This window comes from Mesoplodon bidens, assembly GCF_964165515.1.
Source record: "Mesoplodon bidens genome assembly, chromosome: 4".
Lineage (NCBI taxonomy): Eukaryota > Metazoa > Chordata > Mammalia > Artiodactyla > Ziphiidae > Mesoplodon > Mesoplodon bidens.
The window spans coordinates 15,098,489-15,114,734 of NC_138160.1; the positions used below are offsets into that span (position 1 = coordinate 15,098,489).

Sequence of the window (16,246 nt, forward strand, 5' to 3'; positions counted from 1 at the left end):
CTCTGATTTTAGCAAATAAAGTTCTGAGAATTTACCTTAAGGAAACAGCCTTAAACGAGCACAAATATTTACACACATGAATAACAGTAAGTAGCACTGTTTACAATAAGAAATGAAATAATCCAATAATAGAAATTTGACTTAAAGCACAGCCACTGACGAGTGTATACAGTCATGAAAAAAAGCACAGGGATGCTTTAAGATATGTTAATAAAAACAGAATTACCATATGATCCAGCAATTCCACTCCTAGGCATATGTCCAGACAAAACTCTAATTCAAAAAGATACACGCACCCCTACGTTCACAGCAGCACTATTAACAATAGCTAAGACACAGGAACAACTTAAACGTCCATTGACAGATGAATGAATAAAGAAGATGCAGTGTATATATACAATAGAATACTACTCAGCCATAAAAAAGAACAAAATAATGCCATTTGCAGCAACATGGATGCAACTAGAGATTATCATACTAAGTGAAGTAAAGCAGAAAGAGAAAGACAAATACCACATTAGTTTTATGTGGTATCTAAAATATGACACAAATGAACCTTTCTATGAAACAGAAACAGAATCACAGACATAGAGAACAGACTGGTGTTTGCCAACGGGGAGAGGGTTTGGGGAGGGGTGGAGTGGGAAGCTGGGGTTAGCAGGTGTAAGTTTTTATATATAGAATGCATAAACAAGGTCCTACTGTATAGCACAGAGAACTATATTCAATATCCTGTGATAAACCATAATGGAAAAGAATATGAAAAAGGATGTATATATGTTTATAACTGAATCACTTTGCTGTACAGCAGAAATTAATACAACACTGTAAATCAACTATACTTCAATAAAAAATATTGATTAAAAAAAAGTAAGTTACATAATTGAGGTAGACTATGATCCCAATTTAAAGGAAAAGGTATATATACGACAAAATGTAAGCAGGATTGTCTCTTGGTAGTAAAATTATAGGTAACTGTAAATTAAAGGTTTTTTTCTTTGTATTTTGCATATTTTCCAAATCTTTTATAAGCAATAAGTATTGCCTTTATACTGGGGAGGGATGCAGGCAAAACCTAGTAACTATTGTAATGATGTTTAATGAATAGTTACTATTCATTGTAGTAGTATTTTTGAGTATCAGGGAAAGAGCTGGCTTGAGGAAGAACAGGGGAACTCCCCAGGGTCAAAGGCCAACACAGGGAAATGCTGAGGAGCCGGTGAAGGCAGAGAGCTTTCTCCAAGTCTGAGAAAAGCCAGGGACGTTCAGACTCTGAGCCCGAGCACCACACTGCAACCTTCCCCCAGTACCCATTCTCTGGTCTCCAAAACCCGGACCCTTTGCTCCAGTCATTGAGGGGAAACGCAGCTTTTAGAATCGATCCTTCATACAGATGCTGGGTGAGCTGTGGTGAGTTTTACAGCAAAGTCACAAACAGAAATCTCACATTAAGGGGGCTGCCGGCGAAAAACATTAGTACGGAGCCACTTAGGCTAGAGAAAACACACACAAGATCACAGTCTGCCTATGATTGATAGGTGGTCTGGGACTGGGAATGGCTCAAATGTTGGACTGGGCTGCTGTTCTGACTGGATGCTATTCTAGAAGTTCATCAAGATAAGCCAAAAAATGTACAGCCAGAGGGCTGCTGGGAGGTGGTGTGGCTACCCTTCACAGTGGGTGCAGGGGAAATATTTACTCATCTTGGCCGATGGCACCTCCCAGGTGGGAAGCAAGCAGGGCAGTCTGGGGTGCCTTGGCAAACATACCCTTCACCATGCCATGGTGCTCATCGGAGAGAGTGAGATATTACTTATCTGAGAGTGGGTGTATTCCCTCACTGCAAACAACAAAAGGATTCTGGAACTGGGGATCTATATGTTTAAGCACAGAAATACAGGTAAGAAAACCCAGAAGTACGACACGATGAAAGAGTCAGAAAGAGTCAGAAATATGTGGCACTTTCCTGAAGATGACTTACACTTCGTCTTTCTCTTATGATGGTTATTAATTTTATGTCAGATTAATTACCCTTAAGATTGAAAAAACTGATGGTAAAAATAAAATGTTCTAACATTCGGTTTTCCCTTGGCACTAGAAATTTATTTCGGGGAAAGCAGATTTGGCTAAGTAGCAGCCAGCCACATTATTATTCGTTTCTTTTAAATGTAACTCAATTTAATATGAAAGACCACCTTCACATTTAAAACACTTATTCCCTTAAAGGGCACTTTTAGCAACTGAATAGAAATCAGCTGAACACATTCAAGTGGCAGTAGAAGCAGAGATTAGCATTTCAGACGCTCTTTATTATGTTCTTTCTTTAGGGACTTCTACTCTGGGGAACAAGAGGATCTCAGCAAAATGTGTCTCATCAGGTTTCTCCCGGGCAGATTGCAAAATATCGGCAAGTTTATGCTTGTGTGAAACAAGCACATGATATTAAACAAATCACCATTCAATTCCTGTAACTTTTCCCAGTTCCATACTTGTGTATCAACCAATTTATAATACAACTTATAAAGATGCCGATTCTTGTGCAGATTTCTTTAAAGGTTGGTATAAAGCACAGGGCAAGAAAAAGCTGCAAAACTGTAGCCTATAATTTTTAAAGGGAAATTCTTTGACATAACAAATTCAAACAAAAGAAACGACCACTCACCATTTCCCAGTGCAACCTAATATTAAACATGATTTTTCCTATAAAAGATGAATTCCATACCAAAAAATATATTGCGTTATCAATGCCTTATCCAAGAGGTTACGTCTTTTGTTTTTACAAAGCATTAGTAGTTCAAACTTGTACATGCAATCAAAATCAGCACTTACCCATTTGTTTAGAAACTAAACACTGCTGGTGCTCAGAGAGACGGCAAAAACCTGTTTTCCTCAGGCTTAAAAAACTCCTCTACAAAAGTCTACAGTACTGTGATCACTGTGAAACTTATAAGCAGTGCAAATAAGAGAAAAACCCCTACCTTGGGTTTCTTTTGCCCCCTTCAGCTTTTGTCCACTGTAAATGGCTGCATCTTTAGCAGTCCGGGCTACAAGCATCTGAGCCGACAGACACAAAAACGGGCTTTCTTCAGCTCACTGCTGTTCCCAGTCTTTTATGTGGTGTCTAGGGCTCTGCTTGCTTAATTCCTGATTCTTCTGAAAGAAGTCCAGCCTGGTGAGGCTGGCGGGAGAGCAACTGCCGACGATACTTTTGACCGTCGGAGCAAACAAATCACCTTGCATGCACCAACAAACGTGCAAAGTCATCTGAAGGTCCAAATACTCTGAAGTTTCAAAGATGACTAATATTAAAAAGGAAAAATGCCCCAGGACAAAACCAAGCAATTTAGTTGTGATCTTGGAAAGTCCACCCTGAGAACAACACCCCTCCCTTGAGCCCAGTTTCATTTCTGGCTATTTATCCTGGTCTTTGCATAGCGCTCCTGAATAGTTGCCATGACAACTCTGTAAACAGGATTCAAGTGACCACTGAGGGGTTTAGCGGGATTGTTTTGTTGAGGGAGAAGAATGGTAGCTTTAATGCTTCCTCTACTAAAATTTCCTGGAAAGGGAGAGCTGCCTTTTTTCAGGGTGTGGGTAGGTGATGTTCTCAAAAGTCAAAGGTGCTGGCAAAGAGTGCTCCAGTTACAGGGGGAAGAGACAACAGGAGTGGCGATCAGAAAGCCAGGAAGAATTATGGAAGGTTACTGAATGCCAAGTGGGCATTTTCCAGCAAGAATGCAGAGGAAGTGGAATCATCTCCAAAGGCTGTTAGGACTAAGTGAATGTGGGGAGGACTGAGAGTCTGACAATCCAGATAGTTCTAAAAACCCCTCGCCCCCGGTTCTCCTATGCTGTCTCTCCTCCATTTTTTTCATCAGTCTCTTCTCTATAAAGCAGTGTCATTCAGATTGTGTGCCATAGAAACTTCATTCTCAATCTTCACCCTTTGGCCAGGCAATCGGAAACCATCCTATTCTTATAAACTTTTACTTGAAAAAAACATTCACCGTGTTATGAATAGATTATGAACATTTAGCACTTTGACACATCACAATGGTATCATCTGTCAAAACTCAATCATGGGACACGGTGAACTTTAATGTTAACTCTGGATTTTAATAATAATAGATCAGTACTGGTTCACTAATGATAACAAATGTACCACACTAACGCAAGATGTGAATAATAGGGGAACGTGTGTGTGTGTGTGTTGGAGAGGACAGTGATACGGGAACTCTCTGTACTCTATGCTCAAATTTTCTGTAAATTTAAAAATATTCTAAAAAAGAAGGTCTATTAGTTTTTTTAAAAAAATGAAATTAGGGGCCTTCCCTAGTGGCACAGTGGTTGGGAGTCCGCCTGCCGATGCAGGGGACACAGGTTCGTGTCCCGGTCCGGGAAGGTCCCACATGCCGCAGAGCGGCTGGGCCCGTGAGCCATGGCCGCTGAGCCTGCGCGTCCGGAGCCTGTGCTCCGCAACAGGAGAGGCCACAGCAGTGAGAGGCCGGCGTACCGCAAAAAAAAAAAGAAAGAAATTAAAATGTTCATCCCATAACCATATCAAAGACTAAAGAAAATTTAAAAAAGAAAAAGAAAAAAAAAGCAGCAGCTAGTTACAACAATCTGCCAAGGGTATGAGATTTAAAACTAAACTCAAAAAGGAAAAGGTCTGGCAATAGTCTTAGCTTTTCCTTGATTCAGCTTAAACTGGGGGTTAACCTTGTGAGGATGAAGTGAGCCTATTTTCCAACCCAAACACGTAACGCAAGTATGGACTGCTTCATACAGTGCAGTGTAGCTGCTTCATGTCCCCGTTACCTCATTTAATACCTACAACTGCTCCCCTAAGCAGGCACCATTACTTTACACACTTTGGAGAAAAGGAAACAATCCCAAGGCCACAGAACGGCTCAGTGACAATAGGCTGGACAGATACCCAGTCACACACCTTTGATGTATTTCGATTTCATCCCAAGGCTTCAGGGGCCCTGCACCTGAGCAACGGCCTTCCCACATGGGTGGGGCCTCTGTGTATCAGAGCTCGCTAGACCCAGGGCACCTTGCACCCCATGTCTCAGCGGGAGTGGAGCAGGGCCACCTATGCACTGATGAAAACCAGTGAATGGAAGATGCGGAAATGCAGATTTCATTCAGTACAAGTACAAACTTTCCCATAAATAGTAAGAGCTTTATAAAAAAGACAACAGGGCTTCCCGGGTGGCGCAGTGGTTGAGAGTCTGCCTGCTAATGCAGGGGACACGGGTTCGAGCCCTGGTCTGGGAGGATCCTGCATGCTGCGGAGCAACTAGGCCCATGTGCCACAACTACTGAGCCTGCGCATCTGGAGCCTGTGCTCCGCAACAAGAGAGGCCACGACAGTGAGAGGCCCGCACACCGCGATGAAGAGTGGCCCCCGCTCGCCACAACTAGAGAAAGCCCTCGCACAGAAACGAAGACCCAGCACAGCCCCCCAAAAAAATTAATAAATGAAAAGAAGGCTCAACATTAAAAAAGAAAAAAAAAAAGACCACAGGGTGCCTTTAGGTGAAAGGAAAGTATATTCTCTGTTCCTGGGAATTATTTAGGAAGAGGGAGGATGATCCTTTTGTGTCTCATTGAAAGGGGATAAACCGACCATATTTCATCAATTCTTAACGCAAACATGTTCCCCTCTCAAATTGCCTGAATGCGTCTGTGACTTGCTGACCATCGTGCCGTAATTCCATACACGGATGTGCATGGATTTCATCACAGCTTTTCACTGTCTTTGTAAATCACAGGCACTATTGGAAGTACTTGCCCCGAGTCCAGCTGTCCTTTACATGTGGTCTAAACACTCCTCTCTAGAGTCATCGGTGAAACAGAAAGTTATTTTATCTGCAGAAAGGCCTGGAAACAGGGCGACAAGGTGTGACTGTGTTATCAGTGAAGCAAGGATTTGTGGTGGACGCATGACCGGTGTGACTGTGTTATCAGTGAAGCAAGGATTTGTGGTGGACGCCTGACCGGTGTGACTGTGTTATCAGTGAAGCAAGGATTTGTGGTGGACGCCTGACCGGTGTGACTGTGTTATCAGTGAAGCAAGGATTTGTGGTGGACGCCTGACCGGTGTGACTGTGTTATCAGTGAAGCAAGGATTTGTGGTGGACGCCTGACCGGTGTGACTGTGTTATCAGTGAAGCAAGGATTTGTGGTGGACGCCTGACCGGTGTGACTGTGTTATCAGTGAAGCAAGGATTTGTGGTGGACGCCTGACCGGTGTGACTGTGTTATCAGTGAAGCAAGGATTTGTGGTGGACGCCTGACCGGTGTGACTGTGTTATCAGTGAAGCAAGGATTTGTGGTGGACGCCTGACCGGTGTGACTGTGTTATCAGTGAAGCAAGGATTTGTGGTGGACGCCTGACCGGTGTGACTGTGTTATCAGTGAAGCAAGGATTTGTGGTGGACGCCTGACCGGTGTGACTGTGTTATCAGTGAAGCAAGGATTTGTGGTGGACGCCTGACCGGTGTGACTGTGTTATCAGTGAAGCAAGGATTTGTGGTGGACGCCTGACCGGTGTGACTGTGTTATCAGTGAAGCAAGGATTTGTGGTGGACGCCTGACCGGTGTGACTGTGTTATCAGTGAAGCAAGGATTTGTGGTGGACGCCTGACCGGTGTGACTGTGTTATCAGTGAAGCAAGGATTTGTGGTGGACGCCTGACCGGTGTGACTGTGTTATCAGTGAAGCAAGGATTTGTGGTGGACGCATGACCGGTGTGACTGTGTTATCAGTGAAGCAAGGATTTGTGGTGGACGCATGACCGCCACTTCATTCTTGCAACTTACAAAGCACGCGCCTGGAGATAAGGCAGCATCGTGCCCTGGTTAACTAGGTAGAGCTCCTGCTGCCACAGTGATGCGTGGACGACGGTGCCCTTCACAACCGTGGGAGTCTTTGATTCAATACGGTAATAGATGTTTGGGCTGAATGACGTACAATTCCAGAAAGTTCAATCAAAATGCTCAAATCCAGTGTTTAACCTTCTAGGTTAAACCCTTGTTATCCGGCAGATTTGCACATCCAGACCTCCTTGCCCAATCATGGCAGGGAACACATTCCCTAGGGGGACCCCACTTAGAGATCTGAGTGCTTGAGTATGAAGCTCCAAGCCCAACTCAAAATGTTTGTGAATGAGTCTCCAGGGCTATGCTTGGCTGTTCCAAAAGGGATCCAAACCCTGGAGGTTTGCCGGGGGGCCGGGGCGGGGGCGCCATGTCTGAGAAGGGGGTCAGCTGGGAAAGGGAGAGAGAACCCATGAACATAGAAAGACTGGATCACAGTAAGAACATCACTCTGATACTGACCTCGTGGTGTATCCCTGGGGTAACTTCCAACTATACAAATTGAAGATGATCCAAAAACAGTTAAACCAAAATGGAACGCATAGCAGTAAGGATGCAAGATAGAGCGTTAAGTCTTCATCTTTGGGAAAGTCAAGTACTCACACACCATGAGCAACTCCATGGTGTCCTTTTATGAGCAATCGGATTCAACGTTCACTGAGCACATATGACAGTCTGGATGCTGGCTGAGCTACACAGCGGGGCACAAAGATGGAAGAGGCAGGCCCTGCAAAGTTGTACTTGGTCAAGGTCTTCCGTATTTGTGGAATACCTTATTCAGAAAATAGCACTGAGGTAGAGACACCAAAGCCTAAAAAGAAATGTAAAAAAAAAAAAGAGATGTAAAGGGTCACTGGAATAAAGTTTCAGTAAGGCTCAAGAGAAATAAGATGAATAAAATGAGAGAGAAAAAGATCTAGGAAGAATAAAATAGGACAAAAAAATTCAAGCTAGGAAATATGCTACAATATCATCAGAATTACTTAAAGAAATGTTTCGCCTCTGTATAAAAAAAAAAAAAACTAGGGAAAAAAATGGCAGGCAGCACCTGGATCACACAAAATATGAGTCCCCAGGATTAAATGTGCTCGATTCATGAAGCCATTAATCAAATCATGATGCCTCTGGAAACAAAAGGCTCGTGTTTCCGTAATGCCAGCACAGCGTTCTCACTTCATGTGTGGTCCTGAGTGTTGTATAAAAGAGGGAACTAGTCTGGTGTCAGCAGTGGCCCCATGAAAGAGAGGGACACAGGTCAGCAGGCGTCATTTAAGAGGAAAGCACTGGCCTCCTCTGAAGGCTCTTAAAGACGACTTCGGTGGGACACGCTTCATAGTCCTCGTGGCTCGGGGCCTGAAGACAGTGCTTTAAGACAAGACGCCCACAGCCAGGCCATCCTGTGTCTCCAGCTTCATCCTCCTGCTCGATGTTCCATGTTCCGGCAAATACAACTGCAGTCCGGCGCACGGACCGCACGGCTTCCCTCCTGGGAGGTCTGGTCTCCGGTCTCCCCTCGGCATGGACACCCCTCTTCCTCACTCTTCCCCTAGATAAACCTGACCCCCTGCAGCCACCTCTGCTAGAATAGCCTTCCCCCAGCAGCTCCCAGGGTCAGGGCCACTCAGGGGGCCCATATCCTGCCTTTTTGGAGAAGACCTCACAGAATCTTTGAGGATGCATTTATGCTGGGTCAAAGCTCAAAGATGACCCTGCAGGAGTCAAGGATGCTTCCCCCTAGAACCCGAGAGCTTCTCACATCCAACCCACAGAAGTTACTTGCACCAGGCAAGGAGAGAAGGCAGAGATCACGGGACACCCTTGGGGAGAGATTCTCAGGAGGCAAAGCAGGTTTTCTTCGATATAGAAATCTCCTGGGGTTGGTTGGGGCACTTCTGGCCAGAAACACTACTGCCTAAAGCAAACCACAACAGAAAAAAGCTATGAGGCCACGTCACCCACCAAAAACCGTCTGATGGAGAAGCTTGCCCTTTGTAAACTGGAAGTTCTAAGCCGAGGGGAGGACGGCATCCTTTGGTGTCGTCTGAGGCAAAGAACTGGCTGCAGGCCAGCCCCTACCAAGAGGTACGCCTTTATTTTCTTCATAACTTAGCACCAGGAGGACTTCTCAGCAACGTTAGTGAAGTGTCTTCTTTGCAACGCTCAAGATTAGCTACAAATTGTTCACAAAAAGAAAGAAGTCCACATACTCTAATAGTTGAACTGACATAACTGTTCCAGCATGTCAGTTATGTTCTCCCCGCTTACACCAGCTTTTCAAAGCAAAACATAAAAATCCCAAATAACGAAAACCCATAGTATTCCCACAAAAGGATTTCTAGATGCTTGGGGCCCAAGTGCCCATCCTGAGCCTCACACACTTGCCAAGGAGAGGAGGCAGCCTGTACCACAGGCCTGGGGCCCAGGGGGCCGTGTGTACACACTCGCCAGGCCACCACTGGAGCCCTGGATGTGCTGCACAGGCTCCTAAAAGCACCCAGCCGCTACTCCACTTTTTCTAAGGCCCCAGTTCTCCAGGCCCCAGGCTTTACAGCCATTGCTCTTATGCCTTTTGGGTCACAGAATTGCCAAAAGAAACCTCTAGAAGCTGCCCAAATCCATGATCTACATACCTGAACGATGTACAAGACACCTCTGTATACGTACATCTGAATACATCCTCTCAAGCCCCCGTGATCAACATCTGACTTGAGGAGGGCATGAGGTGAGGACTGGAAATACACATTCCCCATCTCTGGGCAAAGGCAAGCAAGATTTTCCCTGTGAGATTTATAGAAGCATCTATCTTTGGACAAAAGAAATGTCATAAGAAACTCTAAATGAGGGTTGTTTACATATATTTCATATATCATCACCAGCAACACTCCAATATTTGCAATGGAACTAAATGAATACTAAGCGAGTTGTAATTTACTATTTCTATAGTCTAATTAGCCCCTTCGCACTTAATACCACACCTACATCTTAGGCCTCAGACAAGTCAGTTCTCATGTCTGACTTGCTGGGTGCCTTGAAAACGGCACCAAGACGTTTTTCAAAGTCTTCTTCAGCCCATCTGCTGGCAGGTTATTAATTAGTGCCTGCCACCGGTCAGGAGGTGAAAAGGGCTGTAAGCCAACAGAAATGGAACCAGAGACTGGGTTGGGTCATTTTTTAAAATGCAAACACCAAAGCCATTAGGCACAACCAAGTCCCAGCAAGGAAAAATAAACATCAAAAACAGGCAATTTCTTCAACATTCTGGCTGCTGATGTGCTTTCAAGCAGGCCTAATTTCAAAAGTAATTACGATTTAAAGGAAAAACTAAGTCCATGCCATCCAAGAAAGAAAACAAAAACATGGAGGACTGAGATTTTTTTTTTTTTTTTTTTTTTTGCGGTATGCAGGCCTCCCACTGTTGTGGCGTCTCCCGTTGCGGAGCACAGGCTCTGGACACGCAGGCTCAGCGGCCATGGCTCACGGGCCCAGCCGCTCCGCGGCATGTGGGATCCTCCCGGACCGGGGCACGAACCCGCGTCCCCTGCATCGGCAGGCGGACTCCCAACCACTGCGCCACCAGGGAAGCCCAAGGACTGAGATTTTAAAGTTCAAATTTCTATCCTTATAAATAAGCACTGGCAGGTCCCCTCCCTTTCTTTGAATCTAAGGTGCCAATGGCTGTAAAACTGCACAATTACTGTGCCACTAAGAAGAGAGAAAAGAGTTCCCACTTAAACTGTGGTTCGCCAAAAAGCTGCAAGATGCATCTCAATACCCAAGACCTTAAATTGGGGGAAAACATGCATCTTTAAGTTATGGTATTATTACCCCTGTTGTAAAAAGAAGAAAGAAACACTGGCAGAGGTTACACAGCTCCTGTGAATGTAGACCCAAAACGCAAAGCCCATTTGTATCATCTTGTAGATCCTGCCCACTGGGGTTTTATAAAGCACAGCAGGTGGATATAAGCCAGCTGACGTGGTACACGGTTATGTTTTAACTATTAATTTCCAACATTATGTCAACACAAGCTATGTATTGTTAAGTTAGTTGCCGTTTTTTGTGATAACCTCAAACATTTTACTATAAATTTGAAAAATGGAAAGATGAGTTACTATGTCAACTACCAGAACCGATACACACCAACTCATCACAGATTTACAGAACCCCAGTCTCGGCTACTTTACACCACACAAACGCCAAACTCTCCCCATCACATCTCAGAGTAAGGTAACAAGCCAAACAGATTATTCTCCCCTCATTGAGTTTTGCCTTCCTAGAAGACAGAATTCAACACTGTGGTTCTTATAAAAAAAAGGTTAAACTCTAAGTGAGGAATCACTGTAATATTAAGTCAGAGGTAACTGGTAAACAAAATAAAAATAAGATTTAGCATCAGCAAAGTTACTGACAGCGGCATTATGGAACATAACACAGTCTCATGGGAAACAGTTCAGGTCAGATTCCTTATCTTAATCCTTATGAGGACAGCATCTAGTTCTTCCACATTGAGAGGCCCCTGACATTATTATTTTGTTGGGGGGGTTTCCTTTCTTTACAGGGGAACTTAGAGCAGATGTTTGCCAAATCAAAATAATTTCAGTTTTTTAACAGCACTTCACGGCAAGTTGCCCATTTAGCCTTAGACTCAACAGCTGCATTCACCTAATACTAAATCTTTTTTGTTCAGATAGATTCTCTGTATAAAACTCACATTGTTTCTGATCAGGATATGGCATTAAAAAGCTAAAACCAAGAGCCTAGACACAAAAACTTCTGACGACAGGAGTCTTCTAATTAGTTACAACCAATGAGTAAAAGTCCTTAAAATCCATCATTACTACTTAGAATACAGACTCTCTGTCATGTTTAACAATAAAGCAAAAGAAAATAAAATGAAAAAGAACTCTACCACAACAAAAAACACACCAACCATTTCTTCCAAAAAAAGGTATATCACATTCTGGAGCTTGCCCAAGAATTTCAAACCAATGCTTACAATAAAAATGCAAAGGCTTCACAATGTTTTCTTTTAAACCAGATTTCTCTAGAGCATAATGGCATCATTCAAAAGCAGACAAATAGGCCCAAAAGACAAAGGAATTTCTTTTCCAGTGAACGTTATGTTATAATAATGTCATATACATTTCCAACCATCTATAATGAAAGGACTTTGGAGAAACCAAATCTCTGAGTCACCACACCAGGAGGCAGTGTCCTTCAATAAGACAGTGTCAGTCTAGAACAGTTGTAAATCTTACCTTCTGCATGTTTGGCTTGATACAGCGAACAAAGAAAGGATTAGAGGAGCTTAGCGTTGCCATTAAGGAATGCAGGGAGTCCTATCAGAAAGGAAAAAGTAGATGTTGATTTAGTCTCTTATTATGTCTTTAAATTTCTCAGCACCCTAGGCACTCATCAGGAACAAGAAAAAGAAAACAATATAAATCTGAGGAATAATAGCATTTTCATTTTTAATCATGTCATTCTAATAAAACAGAGGTATTATAATTGTCATAGAAGTTATTTTACATATGCAAAACTCATTTAGTACTTTCTCAACATAGTACCATTAAAAAAAAAAAAAAACCTGTTCTGTTAACCAGCAAAAAAACCACCCTGGGATATTTCAATGTTTATACAGAAAACCTGAGAAGTATCCACTCTCCACTGAAGCTGTTCCTCTTAATTAATTATTTCCATCAAAATGACAGCTTATACCAGTACCTCACTGGTCTTTGAGCTAAAATCTCTCATTCTTCCTTCAAATCACCAGGCAGATCAATCTTCTGTAATACTACCGTTTTTTCTTTAAGTTTTGTTTTAATTGTGAAGATTTTTTAACATTTACCAAAGCAGACAGAGCATGTAATGGGTACCCATTATCAGCTTCGGCCGCTGGCTCATCTCACCTCATCTGATCCCTGTCCCCATACACATTTCGCCCACTTCTAGTAGAAAAGCAAATCCCAGACCTTGTGTTATTTCATTCCTCAATATTTCACTATGTATTATCAAAGGCTAAAACTTTAAAACATACAGAGGTAACCACCAGATCATTCCTGAAAAGATTTAACACAAATTCCTTAATATCAATGGGACAAGGTGCAACTAGCTCAAGTTTTATTTTAAAATACTCAACAGTCTCGAATTTCATAATTTTTAAATAGTGTATTTTTTGAAATCAGAATGCAAATAAGGTCCCCGTAGTAGTGTAGTTGGTTGATATATCTATTCAGTCTATTTTAATCCGTTGGTTTTCCCTCCGTCTCCATTTGCCTGTTTCTTTCTTCTTACAATGTTACTGTTGAAGAAACTAGGTTGTCTACTACATTGATTAGTTACTTCTGTGCTCAGAAAGCTTTAGAATTTCTCACAGATGACAGAATGTCCTGGAATTCATGGCCCTTCATGCTCTGGTATGGTACCTGTTTAACTTCATACAAGGTGTCCCGTCCTCTGGGGACAGGACTCACATTCCTGACTCAGGAGTCTGCCTCTTGCCTTTGTCTCTGCCTGGAGGCCCTACCCACTCTCTTCCATTTCCTTGATTCCTAGTCCAATTTAAGTCCCAAACATCCACAAAGCCTTCCAAGACAACTCCAGGCAACAATGACCTAGAAAAAGACAATGTAACAACACCGCTGGATGATGAAGAACCTAGGGTTTAGAGTCAGACCCACCCAGGTTCAATTCAAACCCTAGCTTCAGTCCTCAGGGGGACTGAGCAAGCCTCCATTCTCTAAACCTCAGCTTACTCATCTATGAAGTGGGGACAATAATACGTACTTCTAAGAATATGGGATAAGTGAACAAGGTAGCATATATAAAGTGATGAGCCCAATGACTGGAACACAGAGGGTGTATAATAAACGGCAGCTATTATTATTATCGTATCCTGTAAGGGTCACACCAGCCCAGCACTGTCAGCCGTGGTGCTATGGGTCCAGTTCATCCCCAACCACGCTGTAAACAGACCTTACACAGAACTCGCCCACCGCCTCGAAAGCATCCAACTCTGATTAACTAAATGGAAGAGAGCCTCCCAGAGGGCAAATTTAATAAAGGTCTGTTGACTGACATGCCTCCAGCTTCCCCTCATGCTAAGATTTGGGGGTAAAGCAGAACAATTAAGTTAGAGAAATGGTCTTCATGTCATCTGCCTCTAAACTACCTAAAAGGCTTACATACTTAAAATGCATGGAAGAATGTTTCTTATTTTCCCTGAATTCTGGACATCTGGAAAAGGTAGCTGACACTGATCTTGTCTAACTATGCACTTGGTTATTCTTCCTAGTTATGATACTGTAAACATACCTGGGAAAAATCAAAACAATCCAGACACAGGAAGAAAGATACTTTATATGCACATGAGTCTTTAAATACAAATCAGAGTGATCCCACATGACCAAACAGTCCTTCTTATGAAGACCTACTATTTCGTAAGATTAGAATAAGTAGCTATTTATTTTTAACAAGACAAAAAAAAAAAAATCTACATTTTTTTTTTTCATCTGGCTCAGAAAAAAAGTATATTTTCTTCCTAGAGCCCTGTCTGGTTTAGAAAAACCAGATAGAAAAAAAAAAAACAACAAAAAACTTTATATACCTCACAGATACCCATTTCCTATTTTCAATTCTTAAGATCACAATAAAGATGGATCCATCCAGGCCAGCAGCGTAGACTAACCTTGAATTGCGAGCTGACCGTGGGCCGCCGATGTTTGCTTCCACATTTCAAGGTATCCTGGTTCGTGCGGCTTGAAACGTGTTCAAAGAGGTCGTAGATGAAGTCGAACCTGTGTGAGCGGAGAGCAGGAGGCCGTGAGGGGTGAACAACCGGCTATTAGGTGCTGGATTACTGGAATCACAATGCATTTCCCCACTGAAAATAACACACCAAGGCCTGGAAGAGCTAAGACAGCGGCCAAAGATTTCACACCAACCACTCTCAAAGAGCTTGAGGCACTGAAAACAGACGTGGCCGCTTAGAGTCTTGCAGAAGAGAAGGGGACTGGGGTGAAGACGACTCAGGGCGACAAGCCACTTAGGACCGCTGAGCTCTGCAGAGATTCGGCAGCCTCCACGCCCTGTGGAAGGGAGGGGTTTGCCTCGTGCACCGCAGGGTGGCGAAGATGCGACCAGGTAACATCGCGACCAGGTAACAAGGTGGGGAGATGCTAACTCTGGAGCGGGACCCCCCTCCGCCCCACTTCCTAGTTGTGTGACTTAGACACGATGCTTGCCTCTCTCTAGGCCTGTTTTTTCATCTGGAAAATGGGGGTCACTTTAGGATTTATGCTATAAAGCTGGGGTGAGAATGAAATGAGGAAATGAAGGGAAAAGGCTGAGCGTGATGCCTGGCACCTCCTAAGTGCTGATGTTTGTTGTTATTATGATTTAAAAGTTCTGTAAAATCTACTGCCACTACTGAGAAAGTAAAAGGCTTCTCAGGAGTTTTTTTTTTTTTTTATCTTCCTTGCACGGAAGATGCTCTGGGCTATAAAACGGGGGTGGGGTGTGTGGGTGGGGGGTGCCTTCGCGGGGATCAGGAATGAGACGGCCTGGCATCCACGTCCCTCAGGGGGACAATGCCAACACCTTCCTCATCACTTCTCTTCTGCTTGACCCTTTCTCACTTGCATCCCAGGGTGATGCTTCATGCTCACTCTTTGAATTTCTCTGTGCTTTGAGCACTTTGGAGAAAAGCTTTGGGTTCCATTAAAATGTCACAGATGCCAAAGGCAAAAGAGAGCGGCGGCAGCAAATAGCCCAAGCCCCTCCTTCTACAGAGAGAAACCTGGGGCTGAAACAACGTTCTTCACCCCACTTCCACAACCTCTTGACGTTATGACAGCGGCAACCAGTGAAAGGCCATCTCGTGGGTCTCCAGGCCTGTGCTCTTTTTCACAACAAAATGTTCCAGGTAACCTCAAGACACTGCTTTTATTTAAATGTATCACTTTAAATCTGCTTTGAGAGGTAGGTAACCTGCTAGGGTATTTTTTAAATGTCGCCATTTTTACAGGCCTGAAAACTCATATAAAAATAAAAATAGCTGACGAGGTTGTAATTAGGGAATCCTCATAAAAGAGGGTTAAAACAAGTTGAAAGATCAAACACTTCCACCCTGAGCTTCTAAGCTGACACTTTAGAAGGGTTCCCTTCGCCCCAATTCTATCTAAGTGACAGGGTGGTCACATAATGCTTTCATTTCTAAAAGTATTCCAGCTTTTTAGTAATCGTGCTCTCCCTCCTTAGATATTAAATAATGTGTGTTAGAGACTCACGCTGGATCTGATACAGGTATTGACAACTTTAAGGCAAGGGTTGTTTTCCCTCCTTTCTCTCTTAAAAAGCCT

General features: G+C 43.4%; 1 protein-coding gene across 3 annotated transcripts in view; it reads right to left on the bottom strand.

Moving 5' to 3' along the window:
- MYO10 (myosin X) overlaps positions 1-16,246 on the bottom strand; it is a 221,640-nt gene that overhangs the window by 62,460 nt on the left and 142,934 nt on the right. For all 3 annotated transcript variants that reach the window (XM_081232992.1, XM_081232991.1, XM_081232993.1), the window contains 2 exons: positions 14,575-14,683; positions 12,146-12,226 (listed from right to left, as the gene is read on the bottom strand). In XM_081232992.1, coding sequence (XP_081089118.1) covers positions 12,146-12,226; positions 14,575-14,683 — 190 coding nt within the window. The remainder of the gene's footprint in view (positions 1-12,145; positions 12,227-14,574; positions 14,684-16,246) is intronic.